The sequence below is a fragment of the Cariama cristata genome, unplaced genomic scaffold (assembly GCF_000690535.1).
Source record: "Cariama cristata isolate BGI_N322 unplaced genomic scaffold, ASM69053v1 scaffold10344, whole genome shotgun sequence".
Classification (NCBI taxonomy): Eukaryota; Metazoa; Chordata; class Aves; order Cariamiformes; family Cariamidae; genus Cariama; species Cariama cristata.
In genome coordinates this window covers 6,071-23,429 of record NW_009612350.1, presented here as the reverse complement: position 1 = coordinate 23,429, position 17,359 = coordinate 6,071, and the positions used below count along the sequence as shown (strand labels likewise).

The 17,359-nt window shown below is 39.2% G+C and overlaps 1 protein-coding gene across 1 annotated transcript in view; it reads right to left on the bottom strand.

Annotated features, from left to right (window-relative positions):
- SNX4 (sorting nexin 4) overlaps positions 1–17,359 on the bottom strand; it is a 34,057-nt gene that overhangs the window by 11,420 nt on the left and 5,278 nt on the right. The window contains exons 2-6 of the mRNA XM_009698590.1: positions 11,205–11,343; positions 10,979–11,128; positions 9,825–9,872; positions 5,868–5,923; positions 1,128–1,200 (exon numbers count right to left, since the gene is read on the bottom strand). Of these exons, the coding sequence (XP_009696892.1) occupies positions 1,128–1,200; positions 5,868–5,923; positions 9,825–9,872; positions 10,979–11,128; positions 11,205–11,343 (466 nt within the window). The remainder of the gene's footprint in view (positions 1–1,127; positions 1,201–5,867; positions 5,924–9,824; positions 9,873–10,978; positions 11,129–11,204; positions 11,344–17,359) is intronic.

The following is a 17,359-nucleotide window of genomic DNA, read 5'->3' as shown; positions in this document are numbered from 1 at the left end:
AACCTTCAGTAAAATTCTAACAAGTGACTTGATTTTTCCATGCAGCTCAGTGAAACGAAAGAAAGGAAATGAGCTATCCATTGCAGAACTTATTGCTCAAGCTAGATATGTCGTTTCAGCTGTTTGGAGAGCCAGTACCTGCTGCAGCCAGCACTACAATGCTGGCAACAACTTCAAAAGAAAAGACCACATGTACAGTCTGAAGTGTGACTTGTAATCCAGATAATGCCCTTGTAATTGTGATGTACCAATGAATGAGATTGAAGATCTGAAAGAGTTACCGTTACGGGTCTGTCAAAGCAGTAAAAAGGAAACATAAGCAAACTCCCCAACAGATCTCACACACACATAGCCCTGAGAAAAGGGTACTGTCAGTAGAACACTAGTGATTAATCCTCTCAAGAACCTCAGCTCAACAGGGCAATCCATTACCGTCCTCTCTGCCGCAGTTTCCATCAAAAAATAAATCCCTGTTGAACATACTAAAAAGCAGTATCATGCTCTCATTATTGGAATTGTAATTTCCTATTTCCTTTTTGTGACTTAAAAAAAAATCTTCCATTCTCAACCCATAGAGTATCATGATGCATGACATAATTGTTCTCATCATTAAGAACAACATTACTCATTACAGACTGAAGAACAAGCCAAAAAAAGAAATTTTGTGCTGGGAAGCATACAGGACTCATACTACAAGCTGTGGAAAACAAAGTACTATAAGTCTGACCAGAAAACTGTGTTCTGGGGCCCTTCCCAGCCCAGACATCCAGCAAAAGCAACTTCTCTGCTGAGTAGAGTGAAGCAGACATCTTGATCCTCTTTAAAAACACCTCCCCCTGATATGTGACCATCATGGGAGAGGCAGATTAGCAACATGTACGTGTTTGCTCCTCCAATGACTGTCAAATTCAACCATCATACGTGGAACGCTTTCCCCCTCAAATCTGTACAAAGTCAGCAACCTCCCCTCCCCTTGCTGCCTCCTGCCCCACACTCCAGAGCTGGACTCCCTCAGGCAAAACTGCCCTTGTTCTAGAACACATATACCAGTTCTCTTGACTAAACAAGAAATATTGCCTTATAAATAAATCATACTATTTGTCACGACACACATGGGAAATACTTACAGCTCTGACTCGCAGAAGGTGTGATATGACAGACTGCAGTTCATCGCTATAGTGTTTTAGCTCAGTAAATCTCCTGGGAGCAGGAAACAGATAGTACATCATTAGCCATCATGAAAGCAAGCTTTCACAGAATGCAAGATAGAGCCACAACGCTACAGCCAGCAAGACGTAGCCTGGATTACGCTGAAGTAGAATTAGCTGAAGACTCCTAAAGAAGTGACTGCATAGTTTAATTTCCCTAAAGCAAACAACCCAACACTTGCATGACTGCCTTTTTTTTTTAATATGCAAACGGTTGAAGGTTCAGATCAACTTAAGAGATAAAATTTTATGAAATGAGTAGTTAACTGAAATTACTATGTCATTGTTTTGTTGGGTTTTATTTGGGTTTTTTGTTGGGTTTTATGTTTGTTCTTTAAGTGGGACTTATAAAAGCAAGCATTACTGAATAGGAAAACTTCAAATATGTACAAAGCCAAAATCCGCTGAAGCATACTTCTTAATAAAAAGATGTTCGCATTTCTGACCTGACAAACATACTTTACTTTCAAGCTGCCATCTAGCCAGTTTTGAGTATCGCCTTTCAGGAGGTTGTACTTCATTCACAATTATCGCAATTCCTCTAAGGCTAAGCCATATAGTAACTGTAATTAGTTATATATGAAACCCCATTGAGATCTGTACTTGCACAGGAGTCATGCACGGCTAAAACCCATCAAATCACTACAACTTAACAAGGTACCAGTCAGATAACTCATCATCAGTGATCATGTGCACACTGCTGGCCTGCCACTACTGCAGGAAAGAGGCATTTTATCAGCCACCCCAGTTAAGCCTTGATGGTAGTTTAAGCTGATACATTTTGCTTATGCTAACAACAAAGGAGAATCAGTTGCCGCAGCTTTGCTAATGACAGGAAACCAACCAAGCCACAGCAACAGCCACTTCTGTATACATAAACTCTGCCTACTACACACGAGTCTAACTCATGACCTACTTTGCTACCCAAGAATGTATTTCATCCAGATGGGAAGCCAGAAACAGCTGCACCTAAATTACTAAACAATGGCCTGAAAATAAACAAACACAGAAGAACACAACTAGAATTAATGAGAGACTAAGACTAGCCTTCCGGGTTGATGTTCAAGCACTAAAAAAAAAAAACCACACAAAAAAACCAAAAAAAAAACCCACACACAAATAACACAACACAAAAACCACACAACAAAAACAACTTCATCCCTCCTCTCACCATGAGCACACAGTCAGGCTTTGTATTTCAGAATAGTTTGCACCCAAGAGGTCTTACTGAAATGAGTCAGGTCACTTGTTTTAGGTGACCAAGTATGAAATTCCAGGGTTTTTCACTTAACACTTCTTCTTCCCTTCCCAGGAAGTCTTCCCCTAAAATATTCTCCTCCGTGCATTCAGGAAATAGAAGCTTTATTACTATTCTTAATATTTTTGATCTCTGAGAAGCATCTTTTGTAAGACTGACACACACAGGGTTAAAGTACATAAAAAGATTCAAAAGCCAGCAGACAAACTGTATAGGAAAAATAAATGTAGTCATTGATCTGCACAGTGGGGTTTAGAGAGCAATCTTTTCAGTTTACACTTTATAAAATATGCACCAGGGCTGCATGTCGGACAGCTGCAGACACGTACAGTGAAGATATTTGAAATAATTGAACTCAAAACAAAAGATTAAAAAGCATGCCTTCAGCTCAGGAAGACTCCCCTTTCCCTTCCAGAAATTTATAATGAAAAGTTTTATTTATCCTGTTTTGTGGCAAGAAAGCTTTTAGGAATGCTGTACTCCCTGAAGGCAAGAGTCAGGAACCCAAGAGGGCTTTCAGTATCCTGGACTCCAGCAGCAATACATCTCCTCCTATGCCAATTTCTCCTCCATTAAAAGAAATAAAATAATAATAAAAGAAATTACCACTTCAGAACCAAGTTGTCTTCTTTTTCCTGTCTCAGGAAAGCACAAAACAAAGCAATGCTATTTTTTGCCCAATCTTCTGCGAAGGTTGAAAATCTTACAAATACAATTTTTCAGGAAGAACTGTTTTTAAGAGACTGGTGGTGTTGCAGATCAAAGGTTTATTTCTCAAGTATTTGCTTAAGTCCTACTCATTGCTCATGTAAAAAAAATACATAATTGTAAAGTAATTTCCAAACAGAGTTTGGTGAGGCACACAAAGGGACGTTTACTTTCCAGCGCATCATAACAGTAGAAGTGTGAAAAAAAGACATAGTTTTGGCACTCAGTAACCGAGGATTTTTTTTAACTAGCAATTTTCACTTGGTTTTACTGGTTCTGCAACACTACCAACAGTCTAGGTATTTAATGGAGCTATTAAGTAGAACTTCAGACACAAATGAAGAACAGATCAGGTCACACGTCTGTAGGAACACCACCAGGTTTCTTCTCAAAAATATCTTTTATGGTAACAGCAAGAAGAAAGTTTCATTTACAGTAGACAGCATTTCAACACAAGTTATTTACTTTGTGTATTTTATTCAGTAGTACTCCTCCCTACATCAGGGAGGGCAGTGCCATTTTCCTGTTTTGTGAAGGATGATATTACAAGAATAGAACTGTTCACTAAAGAACAAGCCACTCATCTGAGTAACCAGAACAAAAAAAAAAATAAGAAAAAAGGAGAGCGCTTCTTTAAAAAAAAAAAATCTGCCTTAGGAAAGGATTTAGTGCTTTCTAAAGAAACCTTTCACCAAGAAGAAAGCTATTGTTTTGATTAAAGCACAGAAAGAGAACAAGAGAATGGGCGCCATGTGGCCAAATCAGAGAGGTCTGCAGTAGATACAAATTTACCTCCGAGTACCAGAATACCATAGTTTTATCACCACATAATTCCACCATTAAATATATTAATTGTTTCCCACAGAAGGAGGTTTAGTTTCCAGTCTACACCTGAACTCCTACAGCAGTAGCATTTCAGCTGTTTAAAGCTCCTCACCTTGCTCTAAGCTGAAAGGTGCAGCTCCACAGCACTGTGAGGCAATCCGGACTGGGAGTTGCAGCTATTATTCACCTGAACCCTTCCTGGTCCAGGAACCTGAAAGCCTACACTCCACACGGCAGTCAGATCTTTTGTTTCGCCAAGGTGAGCTTGCTGAACCCACTTTACCACCCACTCGCACAAGCACCAAAGGTAACACAGAGGGGCAAGGTGTCAGATTCCAGACAGCTCAAGTATAAGTGTGCTAGGCAGAGCAGGGCAGTATTCCTCCTGTTAGAGCTGCACATGCTACACTAAAAGGTTCTCCCTTAATTAAAAAAGAAATGAAAAAATACAAGTTACGCTTATCAGTTATTTACTAAGCAACTTGTATCAAAAAGTTCAATTTGGAAGCCATGTAGCTGGCAGAATACAATAGAAAGCATGTGCTGTATCTGTTCAGTGCTGTGAAGTCCCTACTGACGGAGACTCAGGGACTGTTTTCGTTACAAGCGCTTTCTCATGTTTTCCTTGTACTAACTCTCTTCCTGCTTTTTACCAAGCCACTTCTCACAACACTTTACTTTCTGAAACATTAAGTTACCTCAAAAGATAACAGTACATTCCTCATCTGGGCCTCAACCAGTCTTGCCCACCTATGCCTCTAGTCGGACTGCTGGCAACGTTTCCCTGCTGTGAAAGCAGGAAAAGCTAACTCTCACTAGTCACAAAGACGACTGAGGATGAAACATTCAAACAAGGAGCCAATTTCACCCACAGATACCGAGAGAATTGCTGTCTTTCAATCTCATTTGTGAATGTTACCTTTTATACTAAACCCTAGCTAAAAGCTTCCTTGCTGCCACAGAAGGCTGTAAAAGCAAGCACAATAAAAAATAGAAGGACTAGACATACTAGAGGTATGTACCCTCTAACATCCTTAATACAATACCCATAGATGCTAGGGAAGTACAAAGGGAACAGACAACAAAAAGTAGTCAGGCACATGGGCTCTCCCTAAATAACATCTCCTGTTGCCACTATCAGACAGCAAATGAACCCAGAAGGGCACTTCGTACGTGTCTCCATTGCTTATAGACAGCAAACAGCAACATCTCTTGACCCCATTGCTGCACACTAATGTTTCTAACTACTGCAGAAGTAGAAACTCCCATTTTACCCTTCCTGCATCACCTAGGACGTGATGAACCTCCCACTATATACTCTGACAATTCTGACCAGTTTTTTTCATCCAGCAGATTGCTCTAGTGCCTGTCCCAGACCTTCCTAAACTGCAACAGAGCTGAACTGACCTCCAGACTTCCAAAAGCATCTGTGAGAACTGGCAGCTTGAAGAGAACTATGAACTGCAACACCAGGGTGCGTGCATCCAGAATTGTAGACTAGCAGATTTTTGGAAAGATCTACTATCAATCTGTATTCTGTTCATGCTTGGAAAGATTTCTTTGCAAACAAATATTAAGAGGTTCTTTTTCTTTTTTTTTTTTTTGTCCCTTCCTTTTAATCTATCTAAAAAGAACGACTCATTTTGCATAAAGTGATGGCATTTTTCTGAATGTTTTCTGCTTCCAGAAACAGGATTTATCAAACCTTTTCACACTACCTCCTTACTGGGCTTCTGTTAAGATTTGAAGTGCAGAAAGATAATTTTTCTTTTCTGAATTTATACTAAGGACATAGAATATTCTGTCATCTGAAGTTACAGTTGTAATTGAAAAAGGGAAAGGGAGGGAAGAAGGATGTGGAATCTTACTTGTCTGGGTTTTTCACTCTGAATGTTGCATTAAGAGCTTTTAATCTGGAATCTGCCTGAAAAAAGGGGAAAAAAAAAAGCTTTGTTAATTTAATGCAATTAAATTCCAGTGACAAAAAAAAAATCTCAGCCTTTTGGCAGCACCAGTAGAAAAAAATCCTGCCTTCCTGGCATATTTAAATCTTCAAACATTGAGCAAGCTGCCCTGCATGTCAGATTTTTTTTATTAAAAAGTAAAAAAACTAAGCTATTTTTGTGAACTAGGATGTAAACAGCATCCACTAAAATTAAGCTGGAATAATCCAAATCCCAGAAAAATAGTCCCTTCTTAAAACATTACACAAATCATGGAGTTAAGATACACAACCCTACATTCTTTTTAGATGAAGCAATTAGGTAACATAAGACCATATGGACAAACTATTTTATATTTTTCAAACCAAATAAAACCACTGGTAGATTGACCTCTAAATGCTCTTTATTACTAGAAACAGTTCCCCAGTGAAATCAAAATCTTATATATGGTGTTCTCTTATTTTATGACTTGCTTTACAGAAAATATGTACTTTGTATATCAGAATATAGCCATTTTTTAATGCAATGTTCTTTTCTATAAGAGAGCGTATATAAATCCCTACAGAATAAAGTTCAATACCTAATTAAAAAGGTAATTAGCAACTTTACTTTTTGAGATGTTAGTTTACCAATGACTGCAATGGCAGTATGGATCCTCTCTAAGGAAGTGGAGTTTTTCTCCAGTTTAATTGAACATAAAACTGTGCAATTAGTATTTACTTTTAATAAGATACCAACACAGATGAGATATGCCAGCCTCATCCACAGAGGTCCCACATCACCACAACTTCTCATTTCTATATGGCATTTTACACACAGCTCACTCAAGGCTCATCTATACTGCATGAAAACTCCAACTCCTGGAAAATGGCTCGAATTTACTTTTGATCAAGACATCCCTCTTTTCAGTGAAAGAAAAATAAACAAACACATCTTGTCAGGTGTATAGATTTCCTATACTGTACTCTTTTAGCTAACAGACTGTGCCACAACTGCTAGCAGTAAGTTACTTCAGCAGTATTTGTTAGTGCTGGTATACAATGAGAATATTTTGTGCACTGTTACAGCCAACTCAGAGCTTGAAGAGCTATTTTGAATCTGACAGTGAAGGGAACACAGTGTCTTCCAAAACCAAGAACATAGTCCTTCCTTTAAGGCCCTTGCAATAACTTCTACAGAGGAGACAGGCACAGTTGGAGCCTGTTTTACCTCCCACTGCACTGTGGCCAAGCAGAAGATACTCATATTTGGATACTACTGCAAGTTCCTTTCACCTGGAACCACCTCCATATCTGGAGGACACTTAGGAGAACATTCAAGTGAGGGAAAAGCAGCTTCTTTCTTGCAACTAGGATGAGAGGTACTGATGGAAATCTTGCTAACTTTAGCCGACCAATACAAAATATAATCCACAAACTGAAACGTAAGTGAATGAAACCTGCAAGACTAAGACTGACTGATATCGGAAGAAGACAGACTCATTGTCACCGCTACATGCGATGCTCCTCTAAGAATATCTTGCAAAGGGAAGACAAATGCAGAATGGGGGAGCACATCCAAGATACAACAAGGAACACAAAACACTGCAGTAACTCCAAGTTCCAGCCTTTATGTTTATTCAGAGTGCTCCACGGGCTTATATGGTCTTGGACCTCCACTGCTATATCCTGACGAGTCATTACACAAGCCAGTTAGATTTCAGGTCATTCAGACACACGTACGTGTACTCCTCATACATTTTCTCATAGTACAAACACCGCCTAGGTGCACTGACATTAAATCAGAGTCCTTCCCTCTAAGTAGCTATTTCACAAAATGCTGTATTTATGTTCAAACAGCAGGCACCAAAGCCATTCAAGTTTGTTGGGACAGCATGCACATTCAACATGTTTACACTTGAAAAGGATCCCTTCCTACATTACAGTTACTGGACAAGTTTTTGCCTTTTGTTACAGACATACATAATGCTCTGAAGGAAGAGTTCGGTAAGTATAAAAGCACTGTCAGGCAGGAACCAAGATCCTGCCAATGCTAAACCTTCTAAGTAAGGTTATTTGCTTCTTGCCATTAACAGCACAGTAACTCCCACACTCCACTTTTGAGCATTTGCCCCACAGTTAAGCTTTTAGAAAAATGTCTGTCCAGTCTTAAACTTAAGACTAATACACACAAGCATTTTAGAGATGAACTCCCCATCAAATGAAGTACAGTCGAGGAGTTTTCAGACAGTTAATTCCTTCTATGATCCCACAATCATTTAAGTAAACTAAAGAGAAGAGAATTTTCTCTTTCCTAAAGGAAGGGTTAAAATCCCGAGTGACAAATCCCTTAAAGAACAAAATTAAGTGCAGGGGGTGGGAGGGAGGAAAGGCATGATTTAATGATACAGTTGGCAGAATAAACAACATCTCCAACATCAGCATTCAACTACACCATGCTACACTGCATTAATGCCTAATTTAAAGTTTTGTTAGCCTGGTTCAAACCCTTTGGGACAAAAGACACATCCTGCTTTAATGCACCAGCAGCGGAGACAGCAGCAGCACGTAAACCAGTGGTCTGATTGTAGTCTAAGACATGTAGTGAATAGAGGTTTGTCCTCCAGTGTAATACTAAATAACCTCCAATCTGGAGGGGTTTATACTTCAGATGTTGAATAAAGGAAAGATGCTTTTTCCCAGGCTTTTGCAAGAAGTTATTTTTCTTTCCTAAGGAAACAGGAACTGTAAAAGGGAAACTATACACACAATCCAATCTAGAAGGAAAACAAGACTTGCTCATCTCTCATTTAATCTACAATATGGTTTCAGGTAGGCAAATATTCTCAGCATTCTGCTATGAGTTTTCTTTCACACACACCTCCCACTGTGTGCACTCCTGAACACACCCTGCCAGTACAAACCTTCTGAACTTCTATGAGTGTAAGCTGAAACAAAGATGTGCTGACTAGGAAAACACAGCTTGAGAGTTTTACCTTTTTTGCATTATGAACATTAGCAATATGCAAGCCCGACCACGAGGGAAGAGAAATTATTGTCAGCTTAAATTATCAACATTAAGTGCCAACATCAAAGCCCCTTGGACATTGAGGATAAGGCCACCAGTGACTTTCTTTAGCTCTCACTATTCAGAATAATTCTTCCCAGTCCACCTAGTTTTCAGCTGTGATTTCATGAGTTGATTATATTACAATGAAGCAATAGCTCAGTATCTGTCCCCATATAGTAACCTTTCCAGACACAGTCCAGCAATCTATCAGCTTCTAACAGATTCTTGTCCTGTACAGACACACGAACTTTGATCATTTATTCCTGTAAAGTCTTCCACCAGTTTACCCAGCCACAAACTCACTGATGTCAACAGGAATGGTACTACTCCAAGACACATTCTGTTAAACAGTTAAGGGGCACCAAATCCATCTGCCTTAGTCCCTTTCAACAACTCATCCTTGTAGAGAAGTCCTACAATTCAGACCCTTTTGCCTACTTTTTTTTTTTAACACCTTGCACCTCTTACCAGGTTAAATCTGACATCCATCTTTAAAATGATGCTAAACTAAACTGACAATATACAAAAATACTGCTATGGGCTCAAGTTCGTTAGTTTAAAAGCTTATACGGATAATGCTACATTACCTGCAGAATTACAAGGTTGAACATCAAACATAGGCGCATATTAACAAGCCTGCTAGAGAACTTAACAACTGAAGTCTTACCTATTACATGCTAACACCACCACTGTTTTTTGTAGTTACAAGCATACATAAAGCAATGCCTTTAACTCATTCTAACAGCAAACAGCCTTTCACAAACAGCCCAAAACATGTTTGCTGGAGCACTTCTGTATCACAGCAGTCATGAGACAAACAATTACAGTAATTACCTTTAACTGAAATCCAGTCTCATTCACCATTTCTTTCCATCCACCTTCCTAAAAACACAGGAAGAGAACAGAGTGATTTAAGAGTGCCACAGCTTTTTCATGTCCCTGTATCAGCCCCTATATCAGAAGAGCTTCTCCAGTAAGCCAGGGTTCTGCCTCAGCTACCCTCTCCACATCTTTTCGAGAATTCAGGTTAAGAATAACATGTCATTATGTTGTGCTTACATACTAACCTCTCCTAACACTCTCCTCTTCACTACTCAATTACCTCATTCTATCAACCGAGGGCAGAAGCCTCACAGCTTTGTCTAAACAAGTAACTCAGCTCTTTAGAAAGAAGGCTAGTTCTTCCCTATTGCCTATTGGATTATCAGCAGCTCCAAGGACCTTTGCAGCTTGAGGCTGAGAGCATACAGAGAACATACAGGTGACAACTGTTTACAGTGCACATGCAGTCACCTCGCTCATGCGTAGCGGTTGGTTGTCCACTGTTTTCAGTTCCCATACACTGGTTCACCTACATACTATACAGTGCTGCAGTACACACATCTGCTCAGGCCGCTATTTGGGAATCTCTCACCAAACTGCAGAAGAGAGAAACATCCAACATACCCTAAAGTTGAAAACTGCAGAATGCAATGCTTTAGCTGACAACTGGATGATAACTTTTGTGATAACATATTGTTCTGGTTTTGGACCATGACACATATGAACGGATCATGTTTCAAACCGCAAAGCTAAAGAAACCATGGATATCCAAAAAATGAATTGGAAGCAAGTACTGCCTCTGCAGCCAGCAGTATAGCATGCTAACTATTTCAGCTTTAGTCCTAGGGAAGCTTTCCCAACCAACATACACTAAGTTCCCAATATGCTGTTCCAAAGAGGTGGAAATTCTCTCTTAGGAGCCTTAAAACTAGACTGGAAAAAAGTCATAAGGTACGTTAGAAGGCCAACTGTACAACTGCAGTGGGCTGTTAAGAAGCTTTTAGATGCACAAGCCTTTTCCACCTCTAGTTTAGTCACACTGTCTATCCTCCTTCTAGATGCAGAAGGAGATATGCGTCAACAGGAAGGAAGAAGAGCAAAAGGATATTATCTTAAATAAATAATTACTACAGAATGTATTTAGAAAGCACATTGCTTTACTATACCTGTGTTAAAAATGAATAAAAGATTTTGTCTTGGCAAAGAACAGGATGTGAAGCCACACGCAACAAGAAGTTTTCCAAACCGATTCTTCTTCTCTCCACAAAATCTGGATCCATGTTATCTGCTGATAGCTTATGCCAAACAAAGTCAGCCTATTTAAACAGAAAAGTGTTAGTAGTAAATAAACAACAAAGAATACAAAGCAAGCTGCAGCCTCAGCTTCCTTACCCTTTTTTCTGGCAAAGGTGGAACAACAATATGCGGATAGGTAACTGACAAATAATTCCTCAACAACTCAAATTCACTGTAACGTCGCCACAGGGAGTCCACTGGGGCACACTGTCCCTCACTCTGGGACTCAACAGCTCTGAAAGATAAGACAGTAAATTGGAACATTAGTAAGCTATCGCCTTCTGCCTCATACCATCAGTACAATTAAAGCAAAGGCTCTAAAAATAGTTACCCAGTAATGATTACTGTATAACTTGCCCATAAGCTAAAGTAACCTTAATTAATTTCATGTCTACATACTTCATTTAAAAGTATTTGTAATTTCTGCCTGATAGTACTCAAATTTTTTAGGAACACAGGAAGAGTCAATGCATTTTTATCACATTACAAACAAACAGGTAGGTCAGTGTCAAGTAAATAGTCACACAAGTGACTTAGTTCACATCACTACAGAATTAGACATATTTCTCTTGGAACAGTGTTAGGCTCCAAGCCAGCACAATTTCACGAGCAGCTGAAGGATAGAGAGTATTACAAGAAGGAATTTACTATTCAATGGGAGAGTCTTAACTTCAGAGGATAAAAATTGTCTTGCCTGCAACAGCTAGAATAGTTAAAAATATAACTTTAAAAATATTAAGAAATTCTAAAGGATATTTTTACAAAAACATAGCAAATTTCAAAGCACTTCCATTTTTTTGTTCAAAGTGATATCTTCTTATATTTAAGAGCTAAGGACATGTAGTCTAACAAACTAGCTAAAGATAGAGTAAACTGGTACAAAATAATCGATGCATCTGCAAAATTTGTTGAAAACTTAAAGCCAACATCACCTAGCAAGGTATTAAAGGATTTTATGTTACTACAAAGGGAGAAATCATGGAATATTATAGAATTGAAAAGTAATACAAAAACTTGAAAAAATTATCTTCATACAAGACATTTAAAGCAACAGAAATACTTTGCAATATCATTAAAAAAGTATCAGGTCAGTAACGCTTCTTGGCAGTTAGCTTATGCCAGAATAAACACAGAGAAAGAACTCAGATAAGGCACTTAACAGAAACCAGTGATGTCTATGTCCATCTTAGTTCTTATATTAAGTGACTAATTAGCATACAAAGCACTGGCATAAACCTACATGAAACAGTATTAACTATAAGATTATCACATATTAGTTGAGGTTGGAAGGGACCTCTGCACATCTGTAGCCCAACTCCCCTCCTCAAAGCAGCTTGCTCAGAGCCACGACCAGTTGGGTTTTGAGTATCTCCAAGTACAGAGATTCTACCACCGGGCAACCCATTCCCATGTTTGACCACCTTCACAGTAAAGAGGTTTTCTTACATTTAAATGGAATTTCCTATATTTCAGTTTGTGGCCGCTGCCTCTTGTCCTCTCTCTGTGCATCACAGAAAGAGTCTGACTCCATCTTCTTTACCTCCCTCACTAGATATTGATACACATTGCTAAGATCCCCTGAGCTGTCTCTTTCAGAGGCTGAACAACCCCATCTCTCTCAGCCTCTCCTTGCATGTCAGATGCTCCAAGCCCCTACTTGTCTTCACAGCCCTTCACTGGACTTGCTTCAATATGTCCACATTCTCCTTGTGCTGGGGAGCCCAGAACTGGACACAGAAAGTTATGAACTACAAGTACTTACTCATATGGTACTCAGTAGAATAGGGTACTACATTATTTCTTCCAGCAGAATTCAGGCTATACAGTTCTTGAATTTGTGAGAACTTTCTAGAGTAAAGTTCTAAAAACATTTAAATAGCACACAAATTATTGATTTTTTTTAAGCTATTCTTAACCTACAAGGTTGGATTTCTAATGACCTTACTGAAAAACAAACAATCCTGCTCCAGAGTGGCCGCAATTATTTGACATTTAAACAAAATACAAGAAGCCTTTGTCATCCATTTCTGACCTCTCATTAGGGAGGAATAGCCTTGCTATATCTTCTTGTTTAAAAAAAAGAAAACACGCATGGTTACATCTTGAGGTTGAAGTGAGGTAATATAGAATTATGCAAAAGGATTTTTTTTTTTAATGAGTAAGGCAGAACATTTTCTGTGTATCTATCTTTGCATTGTGGAAAGGACAAAATTATTCCAGGTGACTGAATTTGTAGAAAAAATTAACAGGGAGGAAGAAAAAAAGGGATGTATTCATAAGCATTCAACACAAACTGCTGCAGATTAAAACCATTTGAGACTGACTTAAGAAAAAAAGGCAAGCACACTGCTGACAGCCACTAAATCACACTGCCAACATCCCACAGAATTCTGCCCTATCAGAGTATTTCAATTCAACAAAGTTGCAACTGCAACTACAGAGTTTTGAAGAGGGTAAGCTCAACTTATCACTGGGCTGACAGGCTGTGCAGCATTCCCCCTTACATGAGTGTTGCACAATTTAAACATTTCAAGAACACTTCAGCTAAAAGCAGGTATCTAGCGATAGTACTATTGCTGAGTTGGAGGTAAATTTAAATAGATAAAGAATTAAGCTACTATGCCCCAGAAGATTATTTGTTTAGTTGAAAAGTGAAGGCACAAATCTCACTTTCCTAGAGGAAAAACTCTCAGCAGGGTTTGGCAAACAATCTGGTCGTTCAAGACACTCACATAAAAGTACTTCATAATTAAGGATCCTTTTAATCTCCAGCTTCAGCAGCTATCAACCAGCTGAAAGCTGTGCAGGAAGTCAGTACAAGAGTACTGCTTCTGCATGGGTTATTATCAACCCTTAAGCAAGACTGCCACCATCAATACACCACAAGATTACGTGGAGCCTGTCTGAGAACATACTGCACAAGCAAACATGAACAGGGAGACAAGAAAAACACAGGCCAGGACTGCCCTGAGAACCCAGCCAGATCCCAGGAAGGCCCACATGTGCTGCAGATACAGATGCTGCTGCGCCAGCAGGAAGACACTGGAGACTCACCTAGAGCTAGCCAGACACACTGCACAGACTGAAGCAGACTGCGGTCACCCTTACTCCAAATACAGGAAGATTACAGAGACAAATCTCGGATCTGGAACAAGGAGTTCTCTGTAATATAATGGATGCTCTATCAGACAAGAAAGAGAGGAAGAAAAAAAACAAACCACACACACCTGCAGGATGCATTTGGTTCATTGCTGTTAAACATCTCTGTCACTCCTATGTATAACCATTTCCCGGTCGCAGCAAACGCAACCCCAGGATTGGCACAGGAGTTGTGTGTAACTAGCTCTTCTTTCCAGTTTTGATTTTTCTGTAACGAAGAGTTTCATTACGCATCTTTTTTTAAAATTTAACAGAAGTTTAAGACTGACTGTGACACCTCATAACTAGAGGCAGGCTAGGTGTGCACGCACTACTGACAAGTTTATGGCAGCCTAACACATTTCAGACATACGGTAGAGTTAGAGACTTAAGAAGTTACCACGAAAAGGTAAACCGCAAGAAGAACAGTTCACTTTATTTTTAAAATACCATTCTGTGCTGGTTTTGGCTGGGATAGAGTTAATTTTCTTCACAGTAGCTAGTATGAGGCTATGTTTTGGATTTGTGCTGAAAATGGTACTGATAATTCAGGGATGTTTTCATTATTGCTGAGCAGTGCTTACACAGAGTCAAGGCATTCTCTGCTCCTCTCCCCACCCCACCAGTGAGGAGGATGGGAGTGGGCAAGAAGTTAGGAGGGGACAGCTGACCCCAGCTGACCCAAGGGATATGCCATACCATACGACATCATGCTCAGCAATATAAAGCTGGGGGAAGAAGGAGAAAGGTGGAAATGTTTCAAGTGATGGCATTTGTCTCCCCAAGTAACCGTTACGCGTGACGGAGCCCTGCTTTCCTGGAGATGGCTGAACACCCACCTGCTGAGGGGAAATAGTGAATGAATTCCTTGTTTTACCTTACTTGCATGTGTGGCTTTTGCTTTACCTATTGAACTGCCTTTACCTCAACACAGAGAGTTTTCTCACTTTTACTCTTTCAATTCTCTCCCCCATCCTACTAGGGAAGAACGAGACAGTGGCTGTGTGGGGATTATTTGCCAGCTCGGGTTAAACCATGACACTCTTGTTTTTCTTGTCAATAGGAGCCCCTAAGGAAAAGTACTGCTAGCTGCAATTATTTTTCATCTCCACTTAACTTATTCTGTGGGCTTACGCTGCCATGGGCAACTTCAAATATAAAGTTTTCCACCTCCTGAATGCAAAGAACTTAGGAAAGTTTGTTTGGTTGTTTCATTTATACACAACATGTACTCAAGGGTTGCCTTCTGCCTCTAAGCCAATCAATTCCCAGTGCAGTGCAAGTCTGATCTTGTATTTATCACTTTCTGAATAATATATAACACCAGTGAGGTCAGCACAGAGAAGAATGAAAACATGTTTGTCTTCCAAGGAAGTTTCTGGTCCAAACATTCCTACTCTGTTTTCAAGTGCGCTTCTGCAGAAATACAACTTCACAAGATGTTAAAAAAGAACTATCCCGAATTTTGGTAGTATGCATTTGTAAGTGGCCTCAATATAGCATTCTCATATCAGATACAATTACAGTAATATACATTAGTAGTATAAAGTTATGCAGCTTGTCTTTCATAGTTGATCTGCCTTAACTCATCCTGCTTTGGCTTGCCATTCCTCCACACACCCAGTTTTGCCAAGTCAGCTTTATTGTGTAAAAGTTGATCTGTAGAGCCATAGATTCATAGTTTCTTAGAACTTCCAATTCCTGCAGTCAAGAGAGTCACATTATCATTTAATAAGTTTCAATAGTTTCAAGACCACAAGCATGGGAAAAGAACTAAAGAATAATGGTCTGCTACAAACTAACAGGAGAAAAAGAAGTCAAGAAGAATGTCTTTAGAAATTTAAAAGTGACTTCACAGATTCAAGTCTGTGTGGGGAACTACATATAATCTACTTTCATAGTATGGATTACAGTTAGAAAAGAATACACTTTACATTTCATGTTCCTATCCTACAAATATTGAAGGAAGGCAAATACACCAATAGGATCATCGCATGTTTTAATAGTGTAGCAGTCCATTTATTATTTTTAAGGGTTTAGGTCAATATACCATCAGTAAGCCATCACTGTAAGAGATCACAGCCTTCTGACAAGAGAATGTTCCAGTATAAATTATGCTCTTAATGCTTCATGACTGTTTTGCAGAGTTAATGATAAACTAGAAGCAGCAAAGACCATGTGGAGCCTTAACTATGCAAAAAAATTGTTAACATGCCTGCTACATCAGCTTTGTATTTGTTAGAATTAACAAGAACACATCACTTATTTTAAAAAAATCCAAAAAACCGAAGTAATCAGAGTAGTAGCATCTCAGTTCACATACACATACACAAATATCAAGCAGAAAATTAAACAGGAACCAACATTTTTAAAAGGACATCTAGGAGCGCAGCGCTTCAGCAGAGAAGAACCACAGCATTAGAGAAGCCTAGTCCTACATCAGAGTCCTACATCAGAACAAGCCACAACAGAGATGCAGGCACCCTGTTACTTGAAGTTTTATGTCCACAAGAGGCCTCAAGAACGCAAGGAAGAAGGAAGCAGACTGCCAGACCAGATCACGCCACTCACCACATCTTCCTTGTCCACACTGAAGAAACTCAGAAAGTTTACTAGATCTAAAGCCTACTGTCAATATATTCTAACAAAGCAGATCTGTGGACAACAGGCTAGGCTTCTCTAAGTCTAAGTTAATTAAGTTTTACAACAGGGACACACAAGCCTCACATTATACCCTGAAGGAAAAGATTAAATTGCTACTAGAGAACCTTGAAGGCCAAACCTGCCTGCATAGTTTGTTCTTTTTTAAATAGACAGCATCTGATACATCCTCCACAACACAGTTTATATTAAGAAGCCTGATGTTATTTCTCTTCTCATATCATACTTACTTCTCTTATTCTAACATGCATTTATTCTCACTGCCTTTTTGTTGTTGTTGTAGTTGTTGGTTTTCTTTATGCAACAGAGTTCTTGTTTTGGATGGAGAGCAGTTAAGAGACAACAGGTAAAGGAAGCAGAACAGGTAGATAGACACTTGTCCAGAGAAGTGTCCAGATGTTCTTCTTTGCCCAACACACAATTGCAAAAAGCTGCACCCCAACAGTTACACC